The sequence below is a fragment of the Sander lucioperca genome, chromosome 17, assembly GCF_008315115.2.
Source record: "Sander lucioperca isolate FBNREF2018 chromosome 17, SLUC_FBN_1.2, whole genome shotgun sequence".
Lineage (NCBI taxonomy): Eukaryota > Metazoa > Chordata > Actinopteri > Perciformes > Percidae > Sander > Sander lucioperca.
In genome coordinates, this window is record NC_050189.1 from 1,741,798 (window position 1) to 1,769,258 (window position 27,461).

Sequence of the window (27,461 nt, forward strand, 5' to 3'; positions counted from 1 at the left end):
GTGTGTGTCTGCTGCATGGTGCTGGGCAGCTGCTGGAAACCAGGTTGATGAGAGGAGAGTTTGTGGCGCTAGAAACCATAAAGCTCCATAAAGGGGCGGCCTCTAGCTCACCCAGTGGCGTGCATGCTCCAAGTAGGGCGAGTCCTTGGCAGTGGCCTGGGTTCGAATCCGATCCGATTACTGTCAATTAAAGGCCATAAAAGCAACAAAAAAATCATCGTAAAAAAAGCTCCATAGAGCTGAGAAGAACTGCAATGTATGGTGATAATTCACTGTGAGTTTGTCACTACGAATGCCTCCTATCACGTTACACATTCAATCATTGTTAATTAAAAATGTTTTGATTTTAAGGATTTAATTGTGTTGGTGAAAAGTTGTTTTTTGTGTCTTTACCTCTATTGTCTAAATCTTTTTGGTTGACATTTTAAATATTTTTAGATGGATTAATTATAAGCACTATATTCACATCACATTTTATTAAGATGAGGTACCTCATAATGGCAAAGATAAGACATCAATCTAGGGTTTATTTTGTATTAACATCTATTCTTTACTTAAGTAAAGATTTATATAACACGTAGCCCATATTTTTAGGCATGGTCGGTCGTGGCTACTCACATACTGTTGTTCACTGGGTGTGCCAGCAACTATCTAATGGATGCCTGAACTCCCAACTCTGGGAAGTGCAGTCATTAATTATCTATCACACGTTAATCCATGCAGTAAATCACGGAGTGTCTATGATCAGTAGTAACCACACATAATTGTAACATCTAACCATCTTCTTATCTGTGATTATATTCGCTGTAGCCTATGTTAAGATTTGACCGGTGGATATTACGACGCGATGGGCAGCAGCTAGCGAGCAGCCCAATGCTAGCTGTAGCTAGCTCGTCAGCTAGCCGGTGTAGGAGCTCTGCAGACCTGCAATTAACTCGTTTTTTTGGCCTTTTTGAAGCTACTTTCCGTGCCATGTCATCTTTAATTTAACCGATATTTTAAAGTTAAATAAATTTCTTAAATAAAAACGTTAATAAACGTTAAGTTAAATGATCAAGGGAACGGCTTTCTTTTTTGGATATGTAGCTAGGTCAGTGAATAACCGATGTTAGTTATGTGGGTCATCATCGGGTTGGACCTGTTAGCAGGACAGCTGGTTAGCACGGCAGCTAGCTAGTTGAGGATAATTTTATTTATCACTCATTTAAAACAGAAAGGCAATACATACACATGCTTGTGTTGGTGAGGATTACTCTGCAGATTGTAAATGTGAGAACACGAACGAAAACTAAACGAAATCCGTCTAGAGCATAGCTCTTCCGCCGTCGTCCCATGGCGTTCATAATTCGCGCAAGTGGAGCGTGACGTCACATGCAAAGGGTCTATAACTGATGAAAATGTAGCTGTATTCTAAGGCGTAATTTCCACTGGGGACAGGGGGAAATACCCCACACATTTTTTAAATTTGTTTAAAATTATTTTATTTATAAGTCTTGGTGATTGGCCCCTATTTTAAACAATAAAGAAAGTAAGACATCTTTTTCTTATACATAGTTAAGTACTATTCTTTCTGAAAGAATTTATCATAATGATCAACTTAATTATATATATATATACATATATATATATATCACCATAGTCCCTAAACATATGTAGAAATGCAGGAAATAGGATTCAAATAGAAAATATTTTTCTGGCACAGGACCCCAGACCCCCACTGTTTTGTGCCCCCCCCCCCCACCAAAGTTACACCCTTGGCTGTATGAGATCAATTTTTTAGGAGCTTTGGTGTGTGGGTGCCTTCTTGATATTGTTAATTGAACCATGAAATAAACTTGTATACCGACTCCACAAGCACAAGATGGTTCATCAACTTACTGCCTCCCTTCATGCTAACTCGCCCTGTGGTGGCCATTGTTCTTCAACTGTGTACACTAATCTGTGAGAGGCAGTCCTACACATGACAGAATGTGCCCCTACAGTGTTTATACTGCAATTTGTGGCCATAACTGTGGTCGACAAGATATATTTTCACCAGTAAATATTTAAGTTACAACATTATGCAAGCAAAGCAGTTCTTTCCCAACTGCAATGGAGTCTGAGAAGTTTATTCAACATTTTGGTATTGAAAGGCATCTTAGCCACTGAAGCACAGCTGTATGGAAGAGTTTCTCATGCTGTCCTAAATATTCACAGTGTCAAGATGTTAACTGGGGCATTTTGCTTTCTTCCCAAGCATATCAAAGTGTGGGGTCTGGGTGTCTTCCTCCAGGGTTATTTTGAGCATCAAAGACTAATATCCTGCATTCTGATACACTTTTATGCACCAATTTATGGTGGGAATACCTTTATTTATCCTATGAGAAGAAAAACACAGATGACATTCAAAATATATCAAAAATATAATGGAATATACAGTAAAACAGTAAGGGGACTTTCACATCAGGGACCTAAGCCTGGATCACAAGATCACCCCAAAGCAACGAGGACAAAATAAAATAGGCTACTTATATTTGTCTTAAATGTGCTGTGAAGGGAGGATACTAGTGTTAGTGTAGGCGGAGCATTGGGGCCCAGTTGCTTCGCACACACTGCGCACTGCAGTCAGCGAGGAGCGGGTCGATGAAAGATGAGAGAAGTCTCTCTGCATGTTCTGCTGTGAGTTCACTATGCTTCACTATCTTCTAACTTCTGTGACCAAATCAGAGAGACTATTAGCTTTGGAAATATTTTTGAGCTATGATATGTGTATATGGAGAAAATGATTTCAGTTGTCCTGTTCTTCTTTTCTTAAACCCAACTGTCCCGTTCTTCTTTTCCTAAACCCAACTGTCCCGTTCTTCTTTTCCTAAACCCATCTGTCCCGTTCTTCTTTTCCTAAACCCATCTGTCTCTTTCTTCTTTTCTTAAACCCAATTGTCCCGTTCTTCTTTTCCTAAACCCAACTGTCCCGTTCTTCTTTTCCTAAACCCAATTGTCCTGTTCTTCTTTTCCTAAACCCAACTGTCCTGTTCTTCTTTTCCTAAACCCAACTGTCCCGTTCTTCGTTTCCTAAACCCAACTGTCCCGTTCTTCTTTTCCTAAACCCATCTGTCTGGTTCTTCTTTTCCTAAACCCAACTGTCCCATTCTTCTTTTCCTAAACCCATCTGTCCCGTTCTTGTCCCGCGTGTCACGTAAACGTATCTTTTTAAAGCCCACTCACCATCTTTTCTTTAACCTAACTGCATCAAAAGTGACGCCAATAGTCCCGACTCAGCGCGTTTAGATCTGAAGCTAAAGGAGACTTTTAGTGTCAATAACAATGCCAAAGGCACCTGACCAAGCGTCCGTATTTAACGTGATGTTGTTCTTCCTCCCTAGTTTTCCATCTGTCTAGTCCCCTACTGTAAGACCAAGGCAAGGTTTATGTTTGGGCTCACTGACAGCTGGGGGACGGGATGAAGGAAAGTGCCTAAGGAATTTGTGTGTGTGATCGACATCTGTCCAGGGGTGTGACCTTTGACCCACAGAGGGCATTGTGGGTCACTGACAGGAAGTGCGAGGAGGTCAGCAGTGTGAACGGTGGTAACTACAACACATATGTAGTTTGAAAATAACATGATGAATATTATACAACTATTATTATTATTTTTTGGAAAATTCCATATCCATAAGAAAAAATGGTCAGGAACCAAGCCAACTTTCCTGCACTTTATTACTGACTTTCAGCAATTTAGCACCCTTTTATTTGATATTAAAAACAAAAAAGCCATTAGACAAGCCAAAAGCCAAGTTATTAAATGAATATAATAGCAAATGATTTAACACATGCTTTGGCATTATGAAATGTAAATGTATTTTTTTTTATGGTATTGTCTTTTCTTTTGTTCATGTTTTGTAGTGTCTATTTCATGTATCTGTTTGTACCTTTGTATATGAACTTTTGTTCATAGTAGCAAGCTGTGTTGTTGAGGCTGAACAAACAGACAGAGGTTTGTTATCCACAGCAAAATAAGTGCAAAAGTAGATAAAAAAAATCCTAAAACCACAAAAAGTAAGAACAAGTAAGAAATGATAAGAATTTATAAGCATGGAATGAAATGTAAAAAGGAAGCAGAGATGAAAGGAAGAAAAAATGAGGAGCTGTAAAAAAAAAAAAAAGAAAAAAAAAAGTTGCCCCACATCTCAGTGCCGTCAACAAGAGTGACATCTGATGACAGGCTGGAAGTACCATGTGCAGCCATGCATTACGGTAGAGCTGCACAGCTTAGCGACTTCTCGCTGGGCCACAGGAATGATTAAAATTTGTAATGTGGTAACAACGTTTACACAAGCAAAAACCAATGGGCCTGTATTTTTGCAAGGTTGGGGACCAGGGCCCCCCTGGCAGATCACAGTTTTGGTCTTACAAACATTTCTCTGCAGCAGAGCAGAAATAATCTCACTGGTTGAGTAAATCCTTCGTTGACAAAGCCAGAGGACTGTGAAGCTCTTCCTCCCCTTCTACAGAAGGCAATGTCATCGTTTCTACTAATACAATCAGCATGACAAAGAATGATATGAGGTTAATGTTAGATTGTTCCAAATGATACATTTTACGAGTTTGCTGCTTAAAGCATAACTCTCGCCAAAATGCAACCTAGGGTCTTTTTGTGAATGTACCCGAGTCAAACTTTAGTTTAAAAGCATATTTAGGACGGAATCGCCACTTTTAAGATTTACCGTATTTTACACAGAGTTTACTAAAAAGAAAGGTTTTAATAACTCACTGTAGCTGTTGTTCTTCCGGTCGCCGTCTATCGAGCCAGTCAGAAATAGTCAAGGGAGGAGAGTAAAGATGGAAAGCTCCAAAAGCTTAGTTCCATATAAATGCACAGATAATTTGTTGTTTTGTTGTTAGTGAAACACAATATTGACCTTGTAGTTGAAAAAGGAGCCTCATATAAGAATGACATTTCCTCCTATGGAGTCCGTTCATTCGCATTCAGAGATCGCCTATTTTTGACTGTGAAAATGGCGGATAGTCTAAACAACAACTGCTAACGTGAGTTGCTCAAAACCTTTCTTTTTAGTAACTCTGTGTACACAAACAATGTTCTCAATGCTTGAGTTCATATGTAGAGCCCCTGGTGATACTTCGAGCAAAGTCTCATGTTGTGTCGAGCCTTCTTAGTGTTTTAAAAATAGCTATTTTGAGGCTAGCATAAAAGTGCCCCTAGCACTCCCATTCAAAAGGCCATTTGACCGAAAAACAAAAATACGGTAAATCTTAAAAGTGGCGATTCCGTCCTAAATATGCTTTTAAACGAAAGTTTGACTCGGGTACATTCACAAAAAGACCCTAGGTTGCATTTTGGCGAGAGTTATGCTTTAACAGAAGAAAATGCAACCTGAGGATGACTAAAGCGTGATTTATGTTTCTGCGGAGGCTCCACGCAAAGCTTTCGCTGTAGCCTACATAAGTGGCCTGAAGTTCATACTTGCGTGCGTTGGTGTGTGCGTCAATCTCTTTAAGAGAATATCAGGGCCGGCATGTGTGTGTGTGTGTGTGTGTGGGGAGTGTGTGGTAGAGAGAATGAGAGAGTGATGGTGATTATCTTCAGAGTGAGTAGTGACTCTAGAGTCATAGTGAGAGAAACAAAGTGTCTCCCCTGTTCTTTCTGTAGCACGGGAAGTTAACCCTCTCCTTGATTTCATGTTGTTTATGGAGAAGCAGAACCAGGAAATGAGTCGGGGGAAATGCAACGCTACCAAACAACGGCCGAGCGACATGCGTCGCCACGACATGTAGTTACATTTTTTGAGAGGTGCACGTCAGGCTACGACATAGGATCGGTGTCTCCATGGACCTACATACATAGCCACGGCGTAGATTTAATGCAGAAGCATAAATCACACTTAAGGGGTCTTTCAAACCTTTCTTGTTTGATCCGGACTTTCTGACTTTTCATTTTGATCCGAACCAAAATTACAGTTGCGAAACCAAAGGTAGTCTCGGTCCGGATCAAGCTGAACCATGGTCCGGTTCGTTTCTAGTGTGAAAGCATTTTTTGGATGGTTCAGACATTCAGACCAAATACAGGAAGCTCTGGCAGGCTATCTTGGTGTTATAAGACCGGGGAAGCTCCTTTAAGGAACAGCTCAGTGCTTAGTGTGTACATGAGAGAGAGAGTGACTGTGAATGCTCTGTAGCCAGATCAAATGTTACAATGTGACAAAAACATGAACCTTGGTTCAGACTTTCAGGTGTGTAAAGGCCTTCTCAGTATGCTTCACACAAACTGATTTGTACAAATTGTCTTCCAAACACATCTAAAGGCAAAAGTATTTATTCCTCTTATAAAAGAATGTGTCACGGTTAGCAAAAGGAGGACCCATATGCAGGAGACCAGTAGGCGGTGGGGATCCATAATTATCACAATATACATTTCACAAACAACTATCCCAACGCTATTATGTACAAACAAAAGATCTACCCAGTGTCAATCAGATATACCAATTACCTCACGCACGTTCATCCTACCAACACTTCCTCATCCCCATTCCTCTTCAATCTTCTTGAGTTGATTCATATTAGTACTTTGCTAAGGTTCAATATCCAAACCTTTGCAAAGATTCCCCCATTGAAATACACATATGCTTCAATGTTTTTTTTCTAATAAAAATTCCCTTCCTCTCTGTGTGAGAACATGTTTTTAGGTTGCCCAGAGGTAAATTATTTCTTGCTTTATACGTATTTGTGCTGCGTTAAATTCTACCAGAGTCATGAACTTCAAAGCATGTGACTTTAAAACAGCGTGTTAGTGTTTGTGATAATCTACATTGTTATCTATCCTCACAGCTCTTTGTTGTAGTATGCATAATGAGTGTAATGTGTTTTTGTACCCATACCTCCAAACAGTAATTCAGATATGGTAACACGAGTGAACAATACAGTGTGTAATCAGGGGCGTAGCACAACATTCTTGGCCCTTTAGAAAGGCATTCTCTATGGGCCCCTCCTGGCATCCACAGCTATTCATTCTAGCATCTTTTTGGGCCCTCCTCACATGAGGGCCCTGGGTATTCAGTCCCATTTCCACCCCCAGTCCGACATCCCTGTGTGTAATGCTTCATGATCCAATTAGTGCTTTGTTTTTGCCAGAACTACAAACTGCTCATTGCCAACTTTGCTTGCCCATATTTTATATGAGGTTTCCAACAGATTTTGTGGTCCAATGTCACACCCAGATATGACTACAATGTTCACATTTTCACACATGTACATGCATATGTATTTGTTTTTGTAATAATATGATATTGTGAAGTAGGGGCAGGACTATATAAGCATTATGCTTCCGCCTGCTCCTTCTCAAACTTTTTTTGTTCTTTGGTAAATTCGGATTTATTTGTTTACGTTTGTGTTTTTATTTTGTATTTTTATTTTGTTTTGTTTTTCTTTTACAACATTCTGTTGATTAAGAGATAATAATAATAATAATAATAATAATAATAATAATAATAATAATAATAATAATAATAATAATAATAAAGAATAAAGATAATAAGGACATAAAGCCTTCAGTTCTGCTAAAGAGACCACCAAAATCTGTCTTCCAACCAAAGGAAAACACTGACCTGATACCAGAATCATCAACATTTAAGCCTCAAGAGTAAACATTTCACCTGACAATTGGACATAATCATTTTATTTTGCCGTAAGGACAACTATCCACAGAGGTCCACTATAGCCCCTGGCCCAGGAACTCTCCGTGGCTTCCCCATGTGCTGGAGGGACCTGTTTGGGTGAAAGGGGGGGGGTCACGCTAACTAAAAGTGTGCCGAGCAAAAACAGGTCTTGTTGATACAGTCATACGAGCCAACTGGATAACACATTAAGCAGCCGCTACGCTAGCTGGGGGCTGCACTGGGCAGCAGCTGTGCACGTGGCCAACAGAAACCACAGTAGAATAACAACAGAAGCTAACACTAATAGATATTACATTGGCTCAATGGAAGTGATTTACTGGACCGGTGTACCAACTTACTTATTATCCAGTCATCTCGGTTTAAAATGATTTGCGCTGTGCTGCTAGGTCAATGGTTCAGGCCGGTGTTGAGTTGCAGCTGCTTGGTTATGACATAATGTAGCCATGAAAGTTGTTTGGTAAGAATGTTAGCTCACCTGTGTTTATCTTTGACACAAGAGCACTATTCTCCATTACTGTCTGGGCAGACATATTGGGGTCAAAGGTTAGATTCAGGTTGGTTCCTGAATCAGACCGCTGTTGACTTCTGTTGACTCCTCCCTCTTCCTATCTATAGTGCACTCATTTCTTCTTCTTCTGCCTATTCTTCTCTCATTCTCATTATGCTAGAAGGTTGGTTCACCCAAAACATGTTGTCACTCACCACTAATTAGAGGCATTCAGATCATTTGGTTTTGGGTAATTTGTCCATGTTTTGAGATATATGCCTCTGGGATTCCTCCCCCCTCCTTCTACCTACAATGGAGGCGAATGGAATGGTGTTTATGCTGCTCACAGCATTGAAAAATGAAATTTCTAAAAAACAACAGCAAAGTGTCTTTTCAGAAACAATGTTCCAGTTCCTCGTGATAATCCACAGACCTTGTTATTAACAGGTTTTCATTTCAGACCCAAATAATTAGTACATTAGAGAACAGTAGATTTTGGATTACATCTTTTGATAGATCACACAGTTTATTTTGTGTGCATGTGTGTTTGACTGATCTGGAAGAAAAGCTTCTTGAAGAACCTTCTTAAAGTCTCACTTTATCAATATATTTACAGTATAATATCAAAGGATCAAATTACTGCGTGTAAGGTGAAAAGTGTTGCTTGTAGTACCGAGAATTTCCCCCACCTATGCAGTTCACTTCAGCTCTACACAGCTTTTTAGCGTCTTTCAGTTTTTACTGTATAATCTGCAGCAGCAGCAGCAGCAGCTGTTTTCGGGGGAAACTCTCTGATAAAGCCACTGTACACTACTTAGACAGGTCTCCTGGACTGACATCTGGCAGGCTGAACCCCAGTGCATTAGGATTCACTAGTGCAGTGCCTGTTCAAGACCTGCCTGTTCGGAACGGACCAATTGCTTGTCCGCCAGTGTTGCTGCTAGCACAATCCAGAACAATTGTACCCCAAAATAACTTACAGAAGGCCCCCAAAGCACTTGATATGCAACCCTCCTTCTTCCATGAGACCAATCAATCAGAGGCGGGTCTAAAAGTGGCATTTCTTTGTGTTGTTCTCTCCTATCCAATATTTCCAATTTTTCGAGGCAGATTTTCTAGGCTGTATTCTGATAAAGTGTAGTGGCTCTTTATTAAGAAAAAAGTCAGGGCATTGCCAGCCCTCAAAAGATATGGGGAAGGGATCTGAGTATTAGACTGGATGATGAGGAGTGGGACAGCATCTGTAAGAATATTAAAACTATGTCACGTGATGTGAGGGTGTGCCTCATTCCCATTCCCAATTCCAGATTGTTAACAATTGGTCAGAGGACGGCCAATTACTTCATGTCCTATGGTCCTGTGATAAGGTCTAGGAATTTTGGACCATGTATGTTGATGTTGCGAGTTGTGTTTGTGTGGAACCTCTACAAGGCTCCAGCTAAATATGCTTTGATATAGGATTTCTTCTGCTCTTTGGCTGGCAGTAGTCATCCACAAAGTTACATCCACGATGGTCTGCAAGGCACAGATGGGCCGGAGTGTTAGATCCATTTTGAGCTGCTGGATGAACATTTTTCACACGTTTTAAAATGCCTGCCTTTGGCCTCATTGGCCTATGTTCCAGGCTCTCTCGCTCCAGCTGTGTTGTGTATTGGACCGTTATGGAAGAAACAAGAGTGTCCACTTAGCACGCATACCTTTGTTTCAACACTTGCTATCTGCAGGGGCAACCAGTTTATCTGGATATTGCTTTTCTCAACACTTTTACCTTATCTTCCCCTCATCTGCACTCAGGGTGTCAAGGCTGCCATCACAGCTATCATCATGCTCATCTCTGCGGCTGCTTTTGTGACTCGGAATTTCTCTTTATTTTTAGGGTTTTTAAGGTAGGGGTGCAGGCAGTCAAGGCCACAGATCTTTAGTCCTGCTTCTGATGGCACTGATTAGACTTAGGTTTGGGACTGTATGGAAATTATTGGTATGATGAGGGGCTCCAAGCCTCACGTAAAAAATTACGTGAATGAACACTTATTATCACTCCCTGAATTAGTAAAACAGGCACAGGCATTATCTCTGAGGTTGATGAGGGGCTATAGCTCTGCAATTGTTGCAATTTTAAAAAAAAAAAAGAAAAAAAAATATATATATCTCACAGATGAGAACCTTTTAAAAGCCCCTCCCAACTCATTTTGACTACTCTCCCTTCAACAAACAATTAAATACAAAATATTTCCTTTATTCTGACCCCTTAATCATTTTCATACAGTCCCTTAAACTTCCAGTTTGCTCCATGAAAGCCGTTAAACTGTGTCTGTGCATATTAAAGCTGTCCAAAATCCTGCTTTTTGTTAAGTATCAACTCTGTGGTGACAGGTGAGAATGCTTGTTCTTGTTCACCTCAGCAGCACAATCGAAGCCAAACAGATTCTATCTGGAGAGAATAGCATGCTTGAACTCAGCCGAGCAGGAACAAACAGGGCCTTTTCTCTCAGCAGGTGAAGTCTCTGTGCCAGGGCATGTCTGAAATGTAGACAAAGCATTTGGCCGCCCAGTGATGGAGACGATAAAGTGTCATTTTAAGATTGTATTACAACATTCCGCATCAAGCATCAGCCGCTGACTTGCTGACTTTACTCTATCAAGTTATTTAAAATATTATGTTAAACACGTGTAAAAAAGGTAACTCTCTTAACAATACTTTGCTTTGTCTAAAAGTGTGCAAGTTATTGCCGAACTAAAATGACTGCTAGACACGAAATGTTAGCAGAGCAGCTTGTTTCTGCCCAGTCAGGCCTATAAAACCCAGGAGCTGGCTGCTAAGTTGTTGTGAAGTGCTTTGCTGTTGTTTTTCCTAATCACTCTACACTGGGAGTGCCTCCTGCTCACTATTACTTTTAACACCCACCAGACATTTTATTTGGAGCAGATCTGCTGAAAGGTCAAAAGATCACATAGCCTTCAGTGGGGAGATCAGCTGACTCACTAGATTGGTATAAGGGGGGAATAAGTTGTTTCCAGATGGTCTGCCTGACTGGATGTGTTTCTTGATGAGGTGGTGTTCTAGAGAAAAAAAGCAGATCAGTTAGAATAAACAGCGTTATAAAAAAACGGCTCTGTCCATCCTAATTGAGATACACGTATGTAGATTCCTCACATTTTACAACACACAATTCTGGTCCGTTGTAGCAGGAGGCCTTTAAGCGCACAAAAATCCCACACTAGAGCTTAGATCGGGCCCAAAAAATCAAGCCCGACCCTACCCGAGCCCGTGCACGTTGCGTCCGAGCCCGGCCCCACACATTAACTGTAATTATGAGCCCGAGCCCGATTTAAACCAGACAATTTTTTAATACGTGGGCCGTTATAACTGATGTTCTCAACTACAATTCCAAGTTGTTTGAACTACAGAAATCTGTTTAGAATTATCTTAATAAATACAGGTAGGCTAATGCAACAAGGACGAAACATGTAAACTGTGCTGTTTGTTTATTCAGAATGGAATGAATTGCAAATGGATCCGAATGAAGAAACGTAAAAAGAAACTCGACCCTAGCGCCCTCAGCTGAATAGTGAGGGTAACAGATCAAGGCAGCAACATAATCAAAGCCCTGGAACCATATAGGAGACTTTCTGGTCTCAATCACCTAATTAATACTGTCCTTCGGCACGGTCTGCATGCTGACGCACTGGCCGTGAACAGTGGGGAGACACGATGTAGGCCTAGCACAGTTTAGCCTGCCTCACACTCAAGTCAGTGCAGGACATATACCCAGAGCTACTGGAGAAGCTGGAGAGGCATATATTTCTCCCCACCGAATAAGGCTAATAAAGTAATGATTAAAAAAACACAAATGCTTGATCAGGGCCCGGCCTGGCCTGGGCCGAGGATAGCGGCGGAAAATATCGGCCCGGCCCGGTCCAAGGGTTGGGTTGGGTCCGGTTTGGGGTCGGGCTCGGGCAGAGAATCTATCCCACAAACAGCGAATAGGTGCCCGTGCAGAGACAGCTAAGGTCCCATGCATTAGAGCAGTGGTTCCCAACCTTTTTTCCTTGGTGCCCCCCCTACTTATGTCTAAGAAAAGCTGAGCCCCCCCTCCCAAACCGAAGTTGAGGTAAAGTTCCCTTACTTTCTTTTTTGATACAGAGGAGTTATCAGCACTTTTACGTTTCTCCGCCATGTTTCATTCATAAAATAGTGATGCCGTGGCGGCAGGAAAAACGAGGATGATATCAGCTAGCAGCTGACCTGATGACAGCAAGGTCCCAGGTTAAGAGGTCCCGGAGGTTTGGCCTACTAAGTAGCCTGCCTACAAGTTTAAGCGAGAACAAAAATATATAGTTTTTATACAGACTTTTGTATACATTATATATTCTAGTGTATTACCATAATTTCTTTAACATGTGTAAATATTTTTTTTTGTACCTCAACCTCAAACCAGATAAAGACTCGCGCCCCCCCTGTGATCTTTGCCGCCCCCCTTAGGGGTCCCCGGACCCCAGGTTGGGAACCACTGCATTAGAGCATGTTTTTGTCTAACTCCTGTGGTATATACCAGGAGGTACTAAAACAATGTTCAAACGATGCTCTAACACTTCTTATGTGATTATTGTAAAACAGGGCTGCTTGGTTCTTTGGGTGAATGATTGTAATAATTTACACACATTTGTTTACGACATTTATTATTTAACTGGAGGTTTCGGGGCTGATTGATCTTTAACTTTTCACGTGCACAACTGTAACACCATGAATGCATTCAAGAAGACTGTCAGACATCATGCTAACTAGTTTGTTTCAAGTATACTGAACCCTTTAGTGCTTCCTGCTGCCATGTAGTGCAACCAGATAACTCCATAACAGTTAGTTCAAGTACGGTTTTAGATTAGAAATGGTTTAGTCTTCAAAAATCTAAAAAATATCAAATGCATGAGCTTGATCAGAGTGATAAAAATGCAGGGCAATCAAAAGTTCTAGACAATGTATAAGGTCTCTCAAATAGAAAAAATAGAAGGTTACTGCAGGCTAAAAATTCCGCAAATTCCTGGGGAGACTGATAACTCTGGATTTTTTTGTTGAGACTAATATACTGTAGCTCATCAATCAAATCTCAACATAGCTGCCATTCCCTTTCAATCCCCTGATCAAAGTTTATGTAAAGTTTATATAGACGGAGTGACAAGGAACTGTACTGCAGCTATGCAGGCTCCACCTGCCCCACCGTCAACTTATCTTGGAATGTCTGACACAGTAATAGAGCCCGGGCGAGGGCCACAGATCATGGGGGGAGTCTTTAATCTCCATGTCAACACTCCAGCATTGACTCTTCTTCCACTTTGGGGTTGTTTAACTGTATTTATTGGTTCAAACTTTAGGAGTGCATTGAAATGTTGACATTCTCAAGCAAATGGTGACAAAAGAGTTACAGCTTTTACACTGAGAGGAAGTGTTTGCTGTTGTTCTTAAAGAAAGTTGTAGCTCCTAAAACAGAAGGAATACTGCTGCTTCTGATTAAACACAGATAACATTAATGTCAAACTAAAATTAGAATTTTACTCACGTTTTATGTAAGGATATATCATCTATTGATACTGCAGCTGTTGCTATTTTAATTTAAAAGTAAAAGTAAAAACGATTTTCACATACAGTAGGCCTATTTGTGAAAAAATAAAGTGGATTAAAGTGGAATTTCTGTATTTTTCAACCTGGACCCTATTTCTCATGCTTTTGCATCTAAGCGACTAATGGGAACAGGCTGCAATGCAATTCTTTGGGGCAAATGTGCACCGTCTAAAAGTGTTGTTTTTGCCTCTGACAGGTTCTGATTGTACTGTAATTTTAAGTCTGATAACATTATGGAAATATTGAGTAATTGCTGTTATCTGCCATACTTTTGTGTGTAACTTACTTATGCCTCAACACAGTAATTTTAGCTAATATGATTAGCTTATCTCTGCTCTGTCTGGAGCTCTCCACTCTTGGAAGAGCATTTTTTTTTTTAGGATAATGTGCTTTAGTATATATATATATATATATATCTTCTACTCTTTGGCTGGCAGTAGTCATCCCCAGTTAAAATGGTCATTACAGATTGTCTTTAAGGCGCAGTGTATGCAAAGGAGTGTTAGAATCCATTTGTAGTTGTAGCACAAATAGCCACAACTTTAGCCTGTTTGTACCCAAAGGTAATGTCTATTAAACCTGCGCGAAGTGTAGTTTTACATTTCGTTGACACAATTCAGAAATGTGGAAAGACAAAGCTACGCTTTCTGTACTCCAACACAACAAACTGTCCCCGGCACTCCTCTCTCCAACTCTTTATACCCCTTTTCACACCGATGGCTCAACCAGGGTTGAACCAGGGCGAACTTTGTGTTTGAAAGGGTTAACCCACGTTGGTTGACTAGGCTTTGCGAGCCAGGTCGAAAGATGGGTTGGACGCGAGTCGGTCGCGGGCCGATTTAAATGTGAATTGCACACGATCTACCATCGCACAACCTGTGACAGGTCGCTGCACACTACAACATACTGTGCTTTACGCTGTGTTTTCAGACACCTTCAATACCAGCAGGATTCAATTAATTCCCTATGAGAACAGTAGTATGAGCGGAGACCGCTAATAGTGGCGACAGTGCCCGAAATGTTTAGCTTGAAGTTTAGATTAAACATTATTGTCCACCTTGGTGGAAATTTGTCTTTGGCTTCTCCAAAACATTAAAACACAACCATAACATACTGTATTGGTGTGAAAGAATTAGGTTGAAAAAAAAAGAATTCCCCTTCAAGTCTCAGGGTCGGCGCTTCCCATGGTAGGTTTTGACTGACAACTCTACTTATGTGCTCCACTTCTGCCTAGAGAATACCATATTCTCAATGTAGGTTCTAATGTTGATACATTGTTTCACTCTTTCAGCCAATCCATAGTGTTTACTTTCAGGTAAAGACTAACTTATCTTCCCTCAGAGCAACATGTAGTCTTGTAACCTCAGCACTTGTACAGAGTATCATACAGAGTAAAATGAGCCCACAAAGTAAAATAGGTAGTGCTCAATGTCAGCCCCACAGTTGGGTATCTGCCTGTGGAATCAAAGTGATTTGAAACTATTTTATTATCATATTGTAACTTTGAAAATCTGCAAGATTTTCCAAAAAAATCCCCTAGAAACCCTGTAGGACTGAAAATGTCTTTGTAGTCTTAGACTCACCACTGCAGTAACCTTAGACAGTGTAACATCGCATTAAAGACATTCCTTCTGAACAATTATGTTTGTAATTTAATTAGACTATCCAAAAGCAATTTGGGTATCCCCCACCACCCATCCTACTAAATGTTTTCCAACAATAAAGCACTTACTGTGCAGTATAGCTATCAGGTATGTACCAAGAGACCAGAGCATTACTTCTCAAAAGTGTCTTGCCAATGTGTGTTGAGTGTGGGTGGAGGGTGGGGGTTTGGCAACAGTCTGTGTGGGCACTTTCCCGCTGTTTTATGCAACCATCCAAAAAACGAAGGATTTCTTGGAAACAGGAGGCCTGGCATCTGGTCCTAGCGCCCGATGGCAAAAAATCCCGGCCCAGCTCTTCATATCCTGTGCCACTGCATCGTAATAGTGAGCTGTTGCAATGAGTGGTGACTTAGGATGAAATCATGCCGCTCCTTAAGGATGTCAGAGAGCTTGAGGTCACGTCTTGGAGTGGGGCTGAATTATTTCTGAGTGACATCCTCCCCCCTGTATTAGTATGACTAAGGAATTGTACTTCTACAATGCTGAGGACCCATTTTGTGAATTCGTTTTGACTCAATTACTGTGCCAGAAAAGTAGGAGGCACTGGATACATTTCATTCCAACATGCACTGCAATGATTCATAAATGTATGCTCATACTGGTAAAATGTGTAGACATGCTGGAGACACTCTGATTGCTGTTTGTTCTTGACGCTCCAATCTGTCAACTTTGTTTTTCAACCAGAAAATGTATTCATTTTCCAATACCACTGGAATACTGGGTGTGTTTGTGCATGTGTGTTGTGCATGCATGCATTTCCAGAACCTTCAGAGTTGTAGCATGTGAAGGTCTTTCAGAGGTACACTGTACAGGCCCCCGGACACCTCCTGCCCAATTCAGTGGCTCACAGCAGGCCTCTTTACAGCAGCCCTGGGTAATACTAATATTGCCAGTTATAGAGCAGCACCAGGTAGAGGCTGCTACTGCATCAACTGTGAGTCAACAAACACATTAAATGAGATAAAGCTTTCAGAGTCTGTTACACCTGATACACATGAGGCCTGTTCATAGTTAGGCTACATTTACCTTAAACTTATTTAAAAACAAAACAAAAACAAAAATAAATGTCTCAAAAGTTGGTGTATGTTTGCAGAATGATTGTCCTTGCAACCTGACTTCTACACATTACTCATCTCCGGTGTACCTTTATTGGAGGATGTGAAATATCTCTCTCTTGCTCTGTTTTTGTAATTGATGTGCCTTTTCTCCAGGGCCAACACATAAATCAAACGCCCAGTTCCACGAGTGTAAATCCAGAAAAGAAAAACATATTGCTCTACTCACCAAGGAGCTACAATGAAAACAGATCGATTCTGTGGAAAGACAGGAGTCATGAGATTCAAGTGATCTGGATCTGCCCACTTGCACGCATGTTGGAAAACAATTACATTAAAAAACTAACATGGTAAATGTGTATACAAGTCTACACGTTAGACTGTGGGTGGTGGCCAGAGGAGAGGCTGGCTGTGGCTTTGATTCACTTACAGAACTCCTTTCAGAACGGAGAAGCAAAGTGAGGATCCCTGTCTGTAACCACATTCTGGGGAAGGTCATGCCGAAACCAAGAGAAAGCAACAGACTGGAGGGGCCAGGGATCGTACCACCGATCTTCCGATTGCCGGGTTAAACCTCCTGGCGGTCCTGATGTTCTCCAGCTTCTTTTGGTCAGCCCATGACAGGAACTGATGCTTGGCACGCTCCAGCCAGTTAGGGCTAGGTTTAAGAACGAGATTACCCGGTTCAAATCAGTCTTCATTTGAATTATTTAATATTGATTCATAAAATCCAGAGGCTGATCTTTTAACTCTTAGAGGCTTTGTGGTACTAACGGCAATCTCCGCCGACATGCAGCAGGCTCTGCTTTAGCTAGAGTGAACTCATTGGTATCAAACTAGATGACCTGAGGCAGAGAGGCAGGGATAAAAAAACAGAAGACAAATGAGGGTCATAATACTCACAAGCACACAGGGGAAACAGGCTGAAACGCTGACACAAACGGTACAAGACGAACTGGCAAAGGGCTGAGGAAAGGGGCAGGTATATATACACTGAAGGAAAATTGGAGATATGACTGAGGTGCAGCATATTAGGGGATCAGGAAATGAAGTGACCTGAAACCAGACAAGACAGTGAGTATCAAAATAAAACAGGAAGTAGCAAAAACATCCAGAGATACACATGAAACAAAACCTGACCTTATAAGCAGGAGCTAGAAATGACACCTTGTACAAATTACAGCATTAGTTCTCTGAGAATCTCTTTCATATCCAAGCAAAATTGGTATTGTAACTGAAATATCCTGAATGAATACCCTAAAAATTGAACTGGGACCTTGTAAATTAAATTGGTTGTTGGAGCCATTTCATGGGCAGCCAGCGTTTAACGCTCTGGGTGGAAAAAGTTTATTTAAATGTGGCCTAATTGCTTCAGCTGTGTTGCGCACAGCGAGGTCACCTTGGTTATGAGGTATGGTGGTAACGTGTTAAGATGGTTATTTTGTTTGATTAGTTTTGTTGTTATTTAAAATAAAAGGATTGACATATCCAACTTTAAGTTTCAGATTTTGGACAGTTATTTGAGTAAAAATTGTTTCTTTTAAAGCATGCCTTCTACATTGGACCCACGCGTAAATTAAAGACCAGATGACAAATGTGCATCAACAGTGGCGATACCCAGTCCTACAGCCAGAGTCTCCACACCTCCTGCGCCAACTTTAGGGCCGGTAGTACATAGAACTTCTGTTCTACGGTTGTGAAAATGTAGTGCCAAAGGAAAGGACCGTTTAACGGCAAGGTAAAGTGGTGAAAATATTCTAAATATAGCCTACACTTAAACTTATAATGATTTTTTTTAGGAGGTCCTTTTTAGGTAGCTCAAATACGTTTTTCTGCAGCCCCCAACCATAGCAGTACATTGCCCGTCTGCTTCTCCAAACTGGGGGCATGCGACCGCCATCTACTCTAGATAACACTGACTATGGATGAGTACCTCATACAACCCCACATCAAAAAATCCAAACTATTCTTTTAAACCAGGGATAATCAAGGAGGATGACTGTTAACTGAGGTGAGTCAATGATGTGAAAGAATTTTTTTCAGGGCGGTTTTCTGACATGGCCCATGGGTGGAGTGCGGTGAGTAACATGACAGAGAAGGCAGGCAAGGCAAGGCAGCTTTATTTATAAAGCACATTTCAGCAACAGGGCAATTCAAAGTGCTTTACATAAAACATTAAAGAGCAGTTAAAATGAATAAAAACATAAATATAATACGAGAATGAAATTCACAGTGCAGTATAAGAAATTAAAGAAAGGCAACATCAAAAAGAAAGGTCTTCAGCCTTGATTTAAAAGAACTGAGAGTTGCAGCAGACCTGCAGTTTTCTGGGAGTTTGTTCCAGATATGTGGAGCATAAAAACTGAACGCTGCTTCCCCCTGTTTAGTTCTGACTCTGGGGACAACAAGCAGACCTGTCCCAGACCACCTGAGAGGTCTGGGTGGTTCATAGTGTAGCAGCAGATCAGAAATGTATTTTGGCCCTAAACCATTTAGTGATTCATAAACCAGCAGAAGTATTTTGAAATCAATTCTTTGAGGCACTGGAAGCCAGTGTAAAGACTTCAGAACTAGAGTGATGTGATCCACTTTCTTGGTCTTAGTGAGGACTGGAGCAGCAGCGTTCTGAATCAGCTACAACTGTCTGATTTTTTAGGGAGACCTGTAAAGACACCGTTATAGTAGTCAAGTCTACTGAAGATAAAAGCATGGACAAGTTTTTCCAAATCCTGCTGAGACATAAGTCCTTTAACCCTTGATATATTCTTAAGGTGATAATAGGCAGATGTTATTGTCTTAATGTGGCTGTTGAAATTCAGGTCTGAGTCCATGACTACACCAAGATTTGTGGCTTTGTCTGTTGTTTTTAAAGGGGTTATAGAATTTCAGACACTGCAATGTTATACATTGTTCGTCTGCTATTTCATTACTAAATTCACTTCTGAGACTTTTTTTATGCGAGAAATCAACTATGTAAAGCTCAAATATGGGCCGTTTTACAAAAATTGATGGCTAATTGCAAATTTGGTAAGACGGTGTTGGACTTCAGGAACTCCCCACAGTCTGACGAGACAGCCCGCGGCGCTCCATACCCAGGGCAAAGTCACCATTTCTGGGTTACTGGATTACCAAATGGACTACCAAATGCGGGGCTCCGTGGGGCTCCGTGGAGCTCCTGAAGTCCGAAACCGTCTTACCAAATTTGCAATTAGCCATCAATTTTCGTATTTCGCTATTTCGTATATTTGAGCTTTACATTGCAAAAATGTCTCAGAAGTGAATTTAGTAATGAAATAGCAGATGAACAATGTATAAAATTTCTGAGATCTGCACGACCTATTCAGAAGACTAGCTGATCTCAGGTCAGTGGTGTATGTACATTTTGGGGCGTGACAAAGGTAGAGACTACAGCCAAATAAGTTAGAGCCACCGAGTTGATGTCAACTATGAGCTTTGTTGAGATTCGCCCATTTTCAGCAGCAGTTTCAAATTGTGAGATTTGCACAGGAAAGGGATGTCAATGGGACTTTGAGGTACTATGTATGCCTATTTTACCCACCGAACTGTCGTAATTCAATTATGACAAGGTAAACTCGGTTTTGCATTCTATCACCCCTTTAATAATGTCGTTTGAATCTGACATGATGGGATTCGAGGTGGTTGGTAATCTGTTTATTGACCAAGCGTTTGAAGAATTTTGAGAGACAGGGCAGGATAGATATGGGTCTATAGCAGTTTGGGTCAAGGTTGTCTCCACCTTTGAAGAGAGAGATGACAAGAAGATGGCAAAGTCATTGCAGGCCTTGGTGGATAAAAGTTCAGATGCTACTGGTACTGGAGTGTTTGTTAACCTATCGACAGTAGCAAACAAAGCACGTGAATTATTATTGTTTCTGGCAATAATGTCAGAGAAGAAGGACCGCCTTGCATTCCTCAGTTCCAAATTATGAATGCGAAGTCTCTCTTTATAGGTGTTGTAGTGGACCTGGAGATTAGTTTTTCGCCACCTGCGTTCAGCTTTTCGACACTCTTTTTTCTGTTCTTACCAGTGTGGCATTTCTCCATGGAGATCTTTTTTTTACCAGAGACAGCTTTGACCTTAGTGGGAGCAATGGCATCAATAACATTTGTAATTTTACAATTGAAATGATCTACAAGCTCGGTGACTGAGACTCCAAAGAGGGCGGGTGTGGAGGAGAAAAGCTGAATGAATGATTCACTGGTGTTGTCAGTGATGTATCATTTTCTGATTACCTTTGTTTGAACACTTTTGTGCACAGAGATAGTGCCATTAAAGAAAACACAGGAATGGTCAGAGAGAGCAGCATCAGTCACCACTACCTTGGAAATGTTCAAACCCTTGGAGATAATCAAGTCCAGAGTGTGCGGGCTCTGTCACATGCTGAGTCAGTCCATAGTTATCAAAAACACAACACAGTTCTTTTGTCCCTCTATCCTGGGGGTTGTCAACATGAATGTTGAAATCACCAGCAATAACTACACAGTCAAAGTTAATACAGATTATAGACAGCAGTTCAGTAAAGTCGTCAAAGAAGGCTGCACAGTATTTAGGTGGCCTGTAGATATTTAGAAATATAGCACGAGGGGAGGACCTTAGCTGAAGAGCCACATATTCAAAAGAAGCAAAATTCCCATATGATATTTGCGTACATTGGACTAAGTCATTAAACAAAATGGCGACTCCACCTCCTTTCTTATTCACTCTATTCTCACTCATAAAACTGAAGTTAGGGGGAGCTGGTGACCTATGGCGTCAGGATTATGTCATATCTCGCGAGCGCAATAAAACATGCTCACAAGCAAGTTATATCACTTCACACGCGCAGATATTATCCTTTGCGAACCGATTCAACAATCAAGAGTTGTACAGGCAGCTGCGAGCGTGAAATAAGACAAAACATAGGGGAAAGAATGGCACCTGCCTGTATGAAACTAAGCAGTACGGAATCGTCGATGCTGCCACGCCCTCATATCACATCCGGTCGGCTTGCCAAGTGGAAGAAATTGCACGTGTTGCGACAACCTCCTCTAACTAAGCTACAGCCAGTCAAAAGATAGCATGGCAACTGCAGATGCAGGAGACCCATCGACATAACTTGAACCCCCTCCTATTTCGCTGAAGTCACCGGTGTGGAAGTATTTTGGATTTCTAGTGAGTTATTTTGACAACGTTAGCGTTGTCGACAAAAAAGCCAGAGTTTGCAAGCTCTGCTATGTGTGTGTACCATATTCTTCCACTGGCAGCACGACTAACATGGCAGGGCATCTCAGCAGGCACCACAAAAAATAGATTTATCTATTAAACCAACAACTGTAACATAAACTACTCTTCCGTCTTCATTTGGAATTAAACTTCCAAGTAACTCATCTCGTGCAAATGCAATTACATGCGCCTTAGGAGTATTCATATCCGCAGACATGCGACCTTATTCAATCCCAAGTAGAACGCATCTCACAGCTACGGTGATACCCTCCATGTACAATCATCTAAAGGAGAAAGTTATTGAAGGTCTGAGCAGTGCACATATAGTGGCCTTGACTACAGGTTGCTGGACCTCCAGAGCAACACAGAGCTTCATGACTGTCACAGCACATTACATTAATGATGACTGGTAAATTCAAAATCCAGTCCTTCAAACTCGCCCCATATATGAAGCTCACACAAGTGAACATTTGGCAGAAGTGCTGATGGAAGTGGTAGTGGAATGGAAATTGGACAGACAAAATGCAATCATCCCTGTGACAACTGATAATGCAAAGAACATTGTCAATGCCTCACATGCAGCTGGATTGTCTCCACACATTGGATGTTTTGCCCACGCTGTGAATCTGGCCTCCCAGAAGGGGTTGGAAGTAAACCACATTTCCCGTCTTTCGGGCAGAGTCAGGAGGGTGGTCACTTTTTTCCACAGACGCACCACTGCAGCTGCCGTCTTAAAGTCAAAACAAGACATGCTTCAGCTTCCTCCTCACAAGCTGGTTCAAGATGTTATTACAAAGGGGAACTCCAGCTATGACATGATCACATGCTATTTAGAGCAACAAGCTGCTGTCTATTCTGCACTTGCAGAAAAAGACATACAAAAAAAATGCCAAAGACCTTATCACCCTCTCTGATCAAGATGTGACTGTTCTGGAAGATGTATGTCAGGTACTGAAGCCCCTGAAAACAGTCACAACCTTGATGAGTTCCGAACAGCAGCCTACTGTGTCTATGGTCATGCCCCTACAACACACCATCCTGACATCTATGAAACACAGTGACACAGATTCAACAACTGTAAAGGGTGTTAAATCTGCTATAGAGGCAAACTTTGAAGAGAGGTATTCAGACCCAAGACTTCAACAGTTCCTGAATGAGACCACTGCCTTGGATCCTAGGTTTAAGACTTTACCCCACCTGGATGACATATCTCGGAATCTTCAATTGTCTGGGGGAGAACATCTTGCAAGAGCATCCCACACAGGTATGTGATGCATTTAGGCTAATGTGATGAAATAACCATGTTATTCTGTAAAGTAGTTTTTTTTTGTATTAACATAATTTCACATTCGTAATATTTCATAAATAGGCCTAATCACAATATCCTTTCTGCTTGTTGTTGTCACACTTAAATATAATTTCTGCCAGTTCAATACCTTAAACAATTGTGTTTTTTGTGTGACTTTTTCAGTCTCATGCCTCAGGAGAAGGGTCCAGCCAAAACCCTGCAGAGGATCCTGAAACTGTAGCTACCAGCGGAGGTAGCCCCCCCCCCAGCAAAGAGAACAGCACTCAATGAACTGTTTGGTGATTTTTTCAGCACAGCCTCCACTGCATCATCATAAGCAACCAAACCATGGCCTGATCTTGTCAATGACGAGATTCAGCTATACAAAATGGTTAAAGTAATTTCTGTGGATTCAAATCCAGTGAAATGGTGGAAAAATAATGAGCACCAGTACCCAAATTTGTCCAAGCTTGCCAAACGTTATCTTGCTGTACAAGCAACAAGTGTGGCAAGTGAGAGAGTGTTCTCAACAGCAGGGGACATTGTGACAGCTCAAAGAGCAGTCCTCTCTCCAGAGAATGTGGACATTCTCATTTTCTTAAAGAAGAACATGAAAATATAAAAATCACAGTTGTCTTGTCTGCTAGAAATGTAAATAAACATATCTGTCTTTAGGAAGAACATGAAAGAATGAAAAAATACAGTCATCATTCTCAGGGGATAAAAAGTAGTTATCCCTGTGGTATATGTTCAACTGTTCGGAAATAGTTTGTTAAGACACTTAATTGTTCAGAGAAGACTATGGACATGGCTGTTTTATTGTTTTTGTTTGTTTTGTTGTGAACTTGAATGTCATCTTCTGTGAAGAAGACTGCAGTTACAAAAGAGAAACTAGATGGCAGCTTATTTTGCTTAAGTTTCCAATTGACTATATAAGTTATTGTTACAATAATTGTTAACTGGAGTTTTTTTTTTTTTTTTTTTTAAGTGTCAGACTGAGCCCATAGAAAATGTGTGCCATATTGAGATATACCATTGGAGATATACATATACCCCCCCCCCCCCCCCGTGCCACCCCACTTAACAGATCCTGGAATCGCCACTGTTTAGATGAACCATTGAACTGTGTGCAGCAATACCTCCAACTAAACCCAGGAGTTGAAGCTTTTCGAGCTACTCGTGAACGCACCGTGCCGTAGTGTAGTGCTGGGCGCTGCAGTCAGCAGTCCAAACGGACCTGCCTCTTCAGACAGATATCAATGCGTGTCTCCGCGCCTCGGTGTGCTCTCAGCCCGGCAGGACCGCTGTGTGACAGGATGGAGGACATCTGCTGTCAGCTCATTGCACCGGCTGCTTCACTGTCAGCTAGGACTCTGGGTGCTCTGCGCGTCTTTTGACAGAAACTACACCGTCGGGGGAATGCTAGACAAACCGTGTTGTTATACACATATAGTTTGGAGACTTATGAAGGTTAGCAACATTTAGAGTGTGTTGTAAAACTCAAACACCAGCTGACCAGGAGGTGCTTTTGGTTTCCACGTGGATTAATCGACAGTTGTGGTCGCCTCTGACTTTTTTTCTTTTTCTTCCACAAACCGCGAAGCTGTCAGTGTCAGTGGAGAAACGGAGCGAACACGATGCACGCGAGCTGCTGTTCCCCCCGAACATGTGCAACAAGTTACCGCGTGCACACACCGGCCCACTGACCGACGTTAGCCGCGCCTGGAGGTCTGAAAAAGGCTGAAACATGTTTATCTTGTGGGTGCCGGTTAGCTTATTCCTCAGCTTCATCATTTCTCAGACGTGGAGCGTTCAGATGTCGTGGGATAACTGGGACGCCGAGCTGCGCAACCGAGCGAATGAGTTCCATAAGCCGAGCTCTCAGCCACACATCGTGTTCATCCTGGTGGATGATCAAGGCTTCCGGGATGTTGGGTACCACGGCTCCGAGATCAAAACCCCGACTCTGGACCGGCTGGCCGCCCAGGGAGTCAAATTGGAGAATTACTACGTGCAGCCGCTGTGCAGCCCGTCCCGGAGCCAGCTCATGACCGGCAGGTACACCGTTAATGCATAAATCCCTAACTGTGGTCCTTTATGGAGTTTACTGGATGACATATCTGATAAATGGAGTCCAGGCAGACTGCCATGGATGTGTCAGAGGGTCTTTGAAATGAGAAGGAAAGCTTGGAACCCCCATACTAAGCTGAGAGAGTAGGCCTATCATCCCTCTGACTGGGCCCATTCGTTTGATGTGATCATCAGGATTAAAGCATACACTAAGTATTTTAATAATTGTCAAATGAGACAGTTATGGCATGGTTTCTCTGCTGATGTGATGGTGCAAATTGGCCCTGCAAAGATGAATTGGTTAACCGATTAGTTGTCAACTATTTTAATAATCAAAAAAAAATCTGATTGCAGCTTGTTAAATGGGAATATTCTCTAGTTTCTTCACTCCTCTGTGACAGTAAATCTTGGGCTTTGGGAAATCTTTTTTCACCATTTTCTGACATTTTATAGACCAAACAACTAATTGATTAATTGAGAAAATTATCGACAGATTAATCCACAATGAAAATAATCATTAGTTGCAGCCCTAGTGTAAATCCCAAGTGAAGTCAGTAAAATGTATAGGGTGCATGCAAGTGTGAGATGACCACATGGATGGGGTTAACCATTAAATCTTAATTTTTTAAGGCTTTCACCTGTTTAACAAAATGAGCAAATAACAGGGTAGCCCACAGGTCAGTGTCCTGGGCCTACAGTGTCAGCTGGGATAAGCAGCTACAGATAATGAATGGATAAATGTTTTTTTTCATTCCTGTCAGCAAAGTGTGTAATCCACCATTACTACGGAGCGTAGATAGAACAGTTCAATGCATAATCAGCCATAGTCCACATATTTATGTGGGGGCCACATTTTTTCAATTCGATTTCCGCGTAAAATATGCGGGGCTTGCATGATTTCATAATCCCCGCATTTTCGTTGCAAAAAAGTCACACATATATCTTAGCAGAAAGTTGAAAAATGTTGCGTTTACTTCACACAAGAGCAGCCATTTTCCCCTGTTGCCATGGGAACGTTATGAAGTGACGTAATTATGCGACATGAACATCGAAAAGCTGCAAACCCCGTGATGAAGCCATGATGAAACCGCAGTTTTTGCAAGTTCCCGCAATTTCATTGCATAAATTTGCATAAATATCCCGCATATTCCATCGCCTTTTTTAAGAAAACGTGCCGCATAATCAAGGATTTTTGCCCACAACAATCACAAAAAAACTCCGCATTTTTCTGGAAGGACTGATAAAAGCCCCCCTATTTAGGATTGGGCATCTAAAACCGGTTTCAACTTGGAATCGTTTCAAAAATTCCAATTCCAATGGAATCGTTTTTTTATTAGAATCGTTTGGAAAGTTTGGTTTTGAATCCAATCATTGGTTCCAAATTTAACACACGCAAGTTTTGGTTTCTGTAGCGACCACCGTACTTCCAGGTGCTTGTTGTGTTGCAGCCACGGAGCACAGTAAGCGGCGCTCTAAAGTTTGGCTATATTTTAAGTTGAAAAAGCCTGGTAAAAGTGTAAACCACCACTGAATCTAAATAAAATGTTCCTCTTATCTGTGAAATAAGCATGTGACCCGTTTCAACTCCACCCCTCAAGGAATCGGATTTGAGAATCGATAAGAACCGGAATGGAAATGAAGGATTGGAATTTGAATCAGAATTGTTCAAATCCAAACGATGCCCAACCCTACCCCTACTGCGTTCATCAAACCTGGATTTCAAGCTCAGGCTATTAATTCACTTAGTTATTGACACATATACTCATCAAAGCAATGTTTCTCCCGGGACAATGGTTGTCCTAACTTTTCCCGACTTGTAAAATATAGGGCTGTCAATCGATTAAAATATTTAATCGTGTTGCAATATCGCATGATTGTCCATAGTTAACTCACGTAAAGCATATTATGGTAAACTCCAACCCATGAAGCAACAACAGATGGGCAGCACTGCAGCACTTCTTGATTTCCCAGACTATGGAGCGGCCCAAGGCCCAAATAACAGAGCGCGTGGATTAATTGCATGCCAAAAAATTGTTTGGTGTTAAAAGGAATTTGCATTAACTCGTTATTGCGTTAATTTTGGCAGCCCTATTAAAAACTCTTTCATTTGTACAATGGGAACATAAAATGTGATCAGTGTTTTTAGGTTTTCTTCAGTAATCCAATAATAGTTGTCTGTAGATCCATGGATGCCAGGGATGCACCCAGGGTTTCCCGCAGCACTTTGCAGCTTAGGCGGCCGCCTTAGCAAGACACGGCTGCCGCCTTAACTATCGGCACGTCGGTACTACCGAGGACGGATCATTTTAAATCAAACGGTGCCAAATTTCAGTACCCTAGAGCGCATAAGCTCTGACGTCTCTGCATCTTGACAGAGAGCAGAGCT

General features: G+C 41.4%; 1 protein-coding gene and 1 long non-coding RNA gene across 2 annotated transcripts in view; one reads left to right on the forward strand and one right to left on the reverse strand.

Moving 5' to 3' along the window:
• Positions 1 to 1,457: 1,457 nt before the first annotated feature.
• On the reverse strand, positions 1,458 to 21,181 carry LOC116049832. Its single transcript, XR_004104912.2, has 3 exons — positions 21,172 to 21,181; positions 11,375 to 11,381; positions 1,458 to 1,566 (listed from the first exon to the last, which is right to left on the reverse strand). It is a non-coding gene; the product is annotated as an uncharacterized LOC116049832 (long non-coding RNA).
• Positions 21,182 to 24,139: 2,958 nt separating this feature from the next.
• arsj (arylsulfatase family, member J) overlaps positions 24,140 to 27,461 on the forward strand; it is a 38,352-nt gene continuing 35,030 nt past the window's right edge. Inside the window, exon 1 of the mRNA XM_031299850.2 lies at positions 24,140 to 25,063. Coding sequence (XP_031155710.1) covers positions 24,753 to 25,063 — 311 coding nt within the window. The 5' untranslated portion in view covers positions 24,140 to 24,752. The remainder of the gene's footprint in view (positions 25,064 to 27,461) is intronic.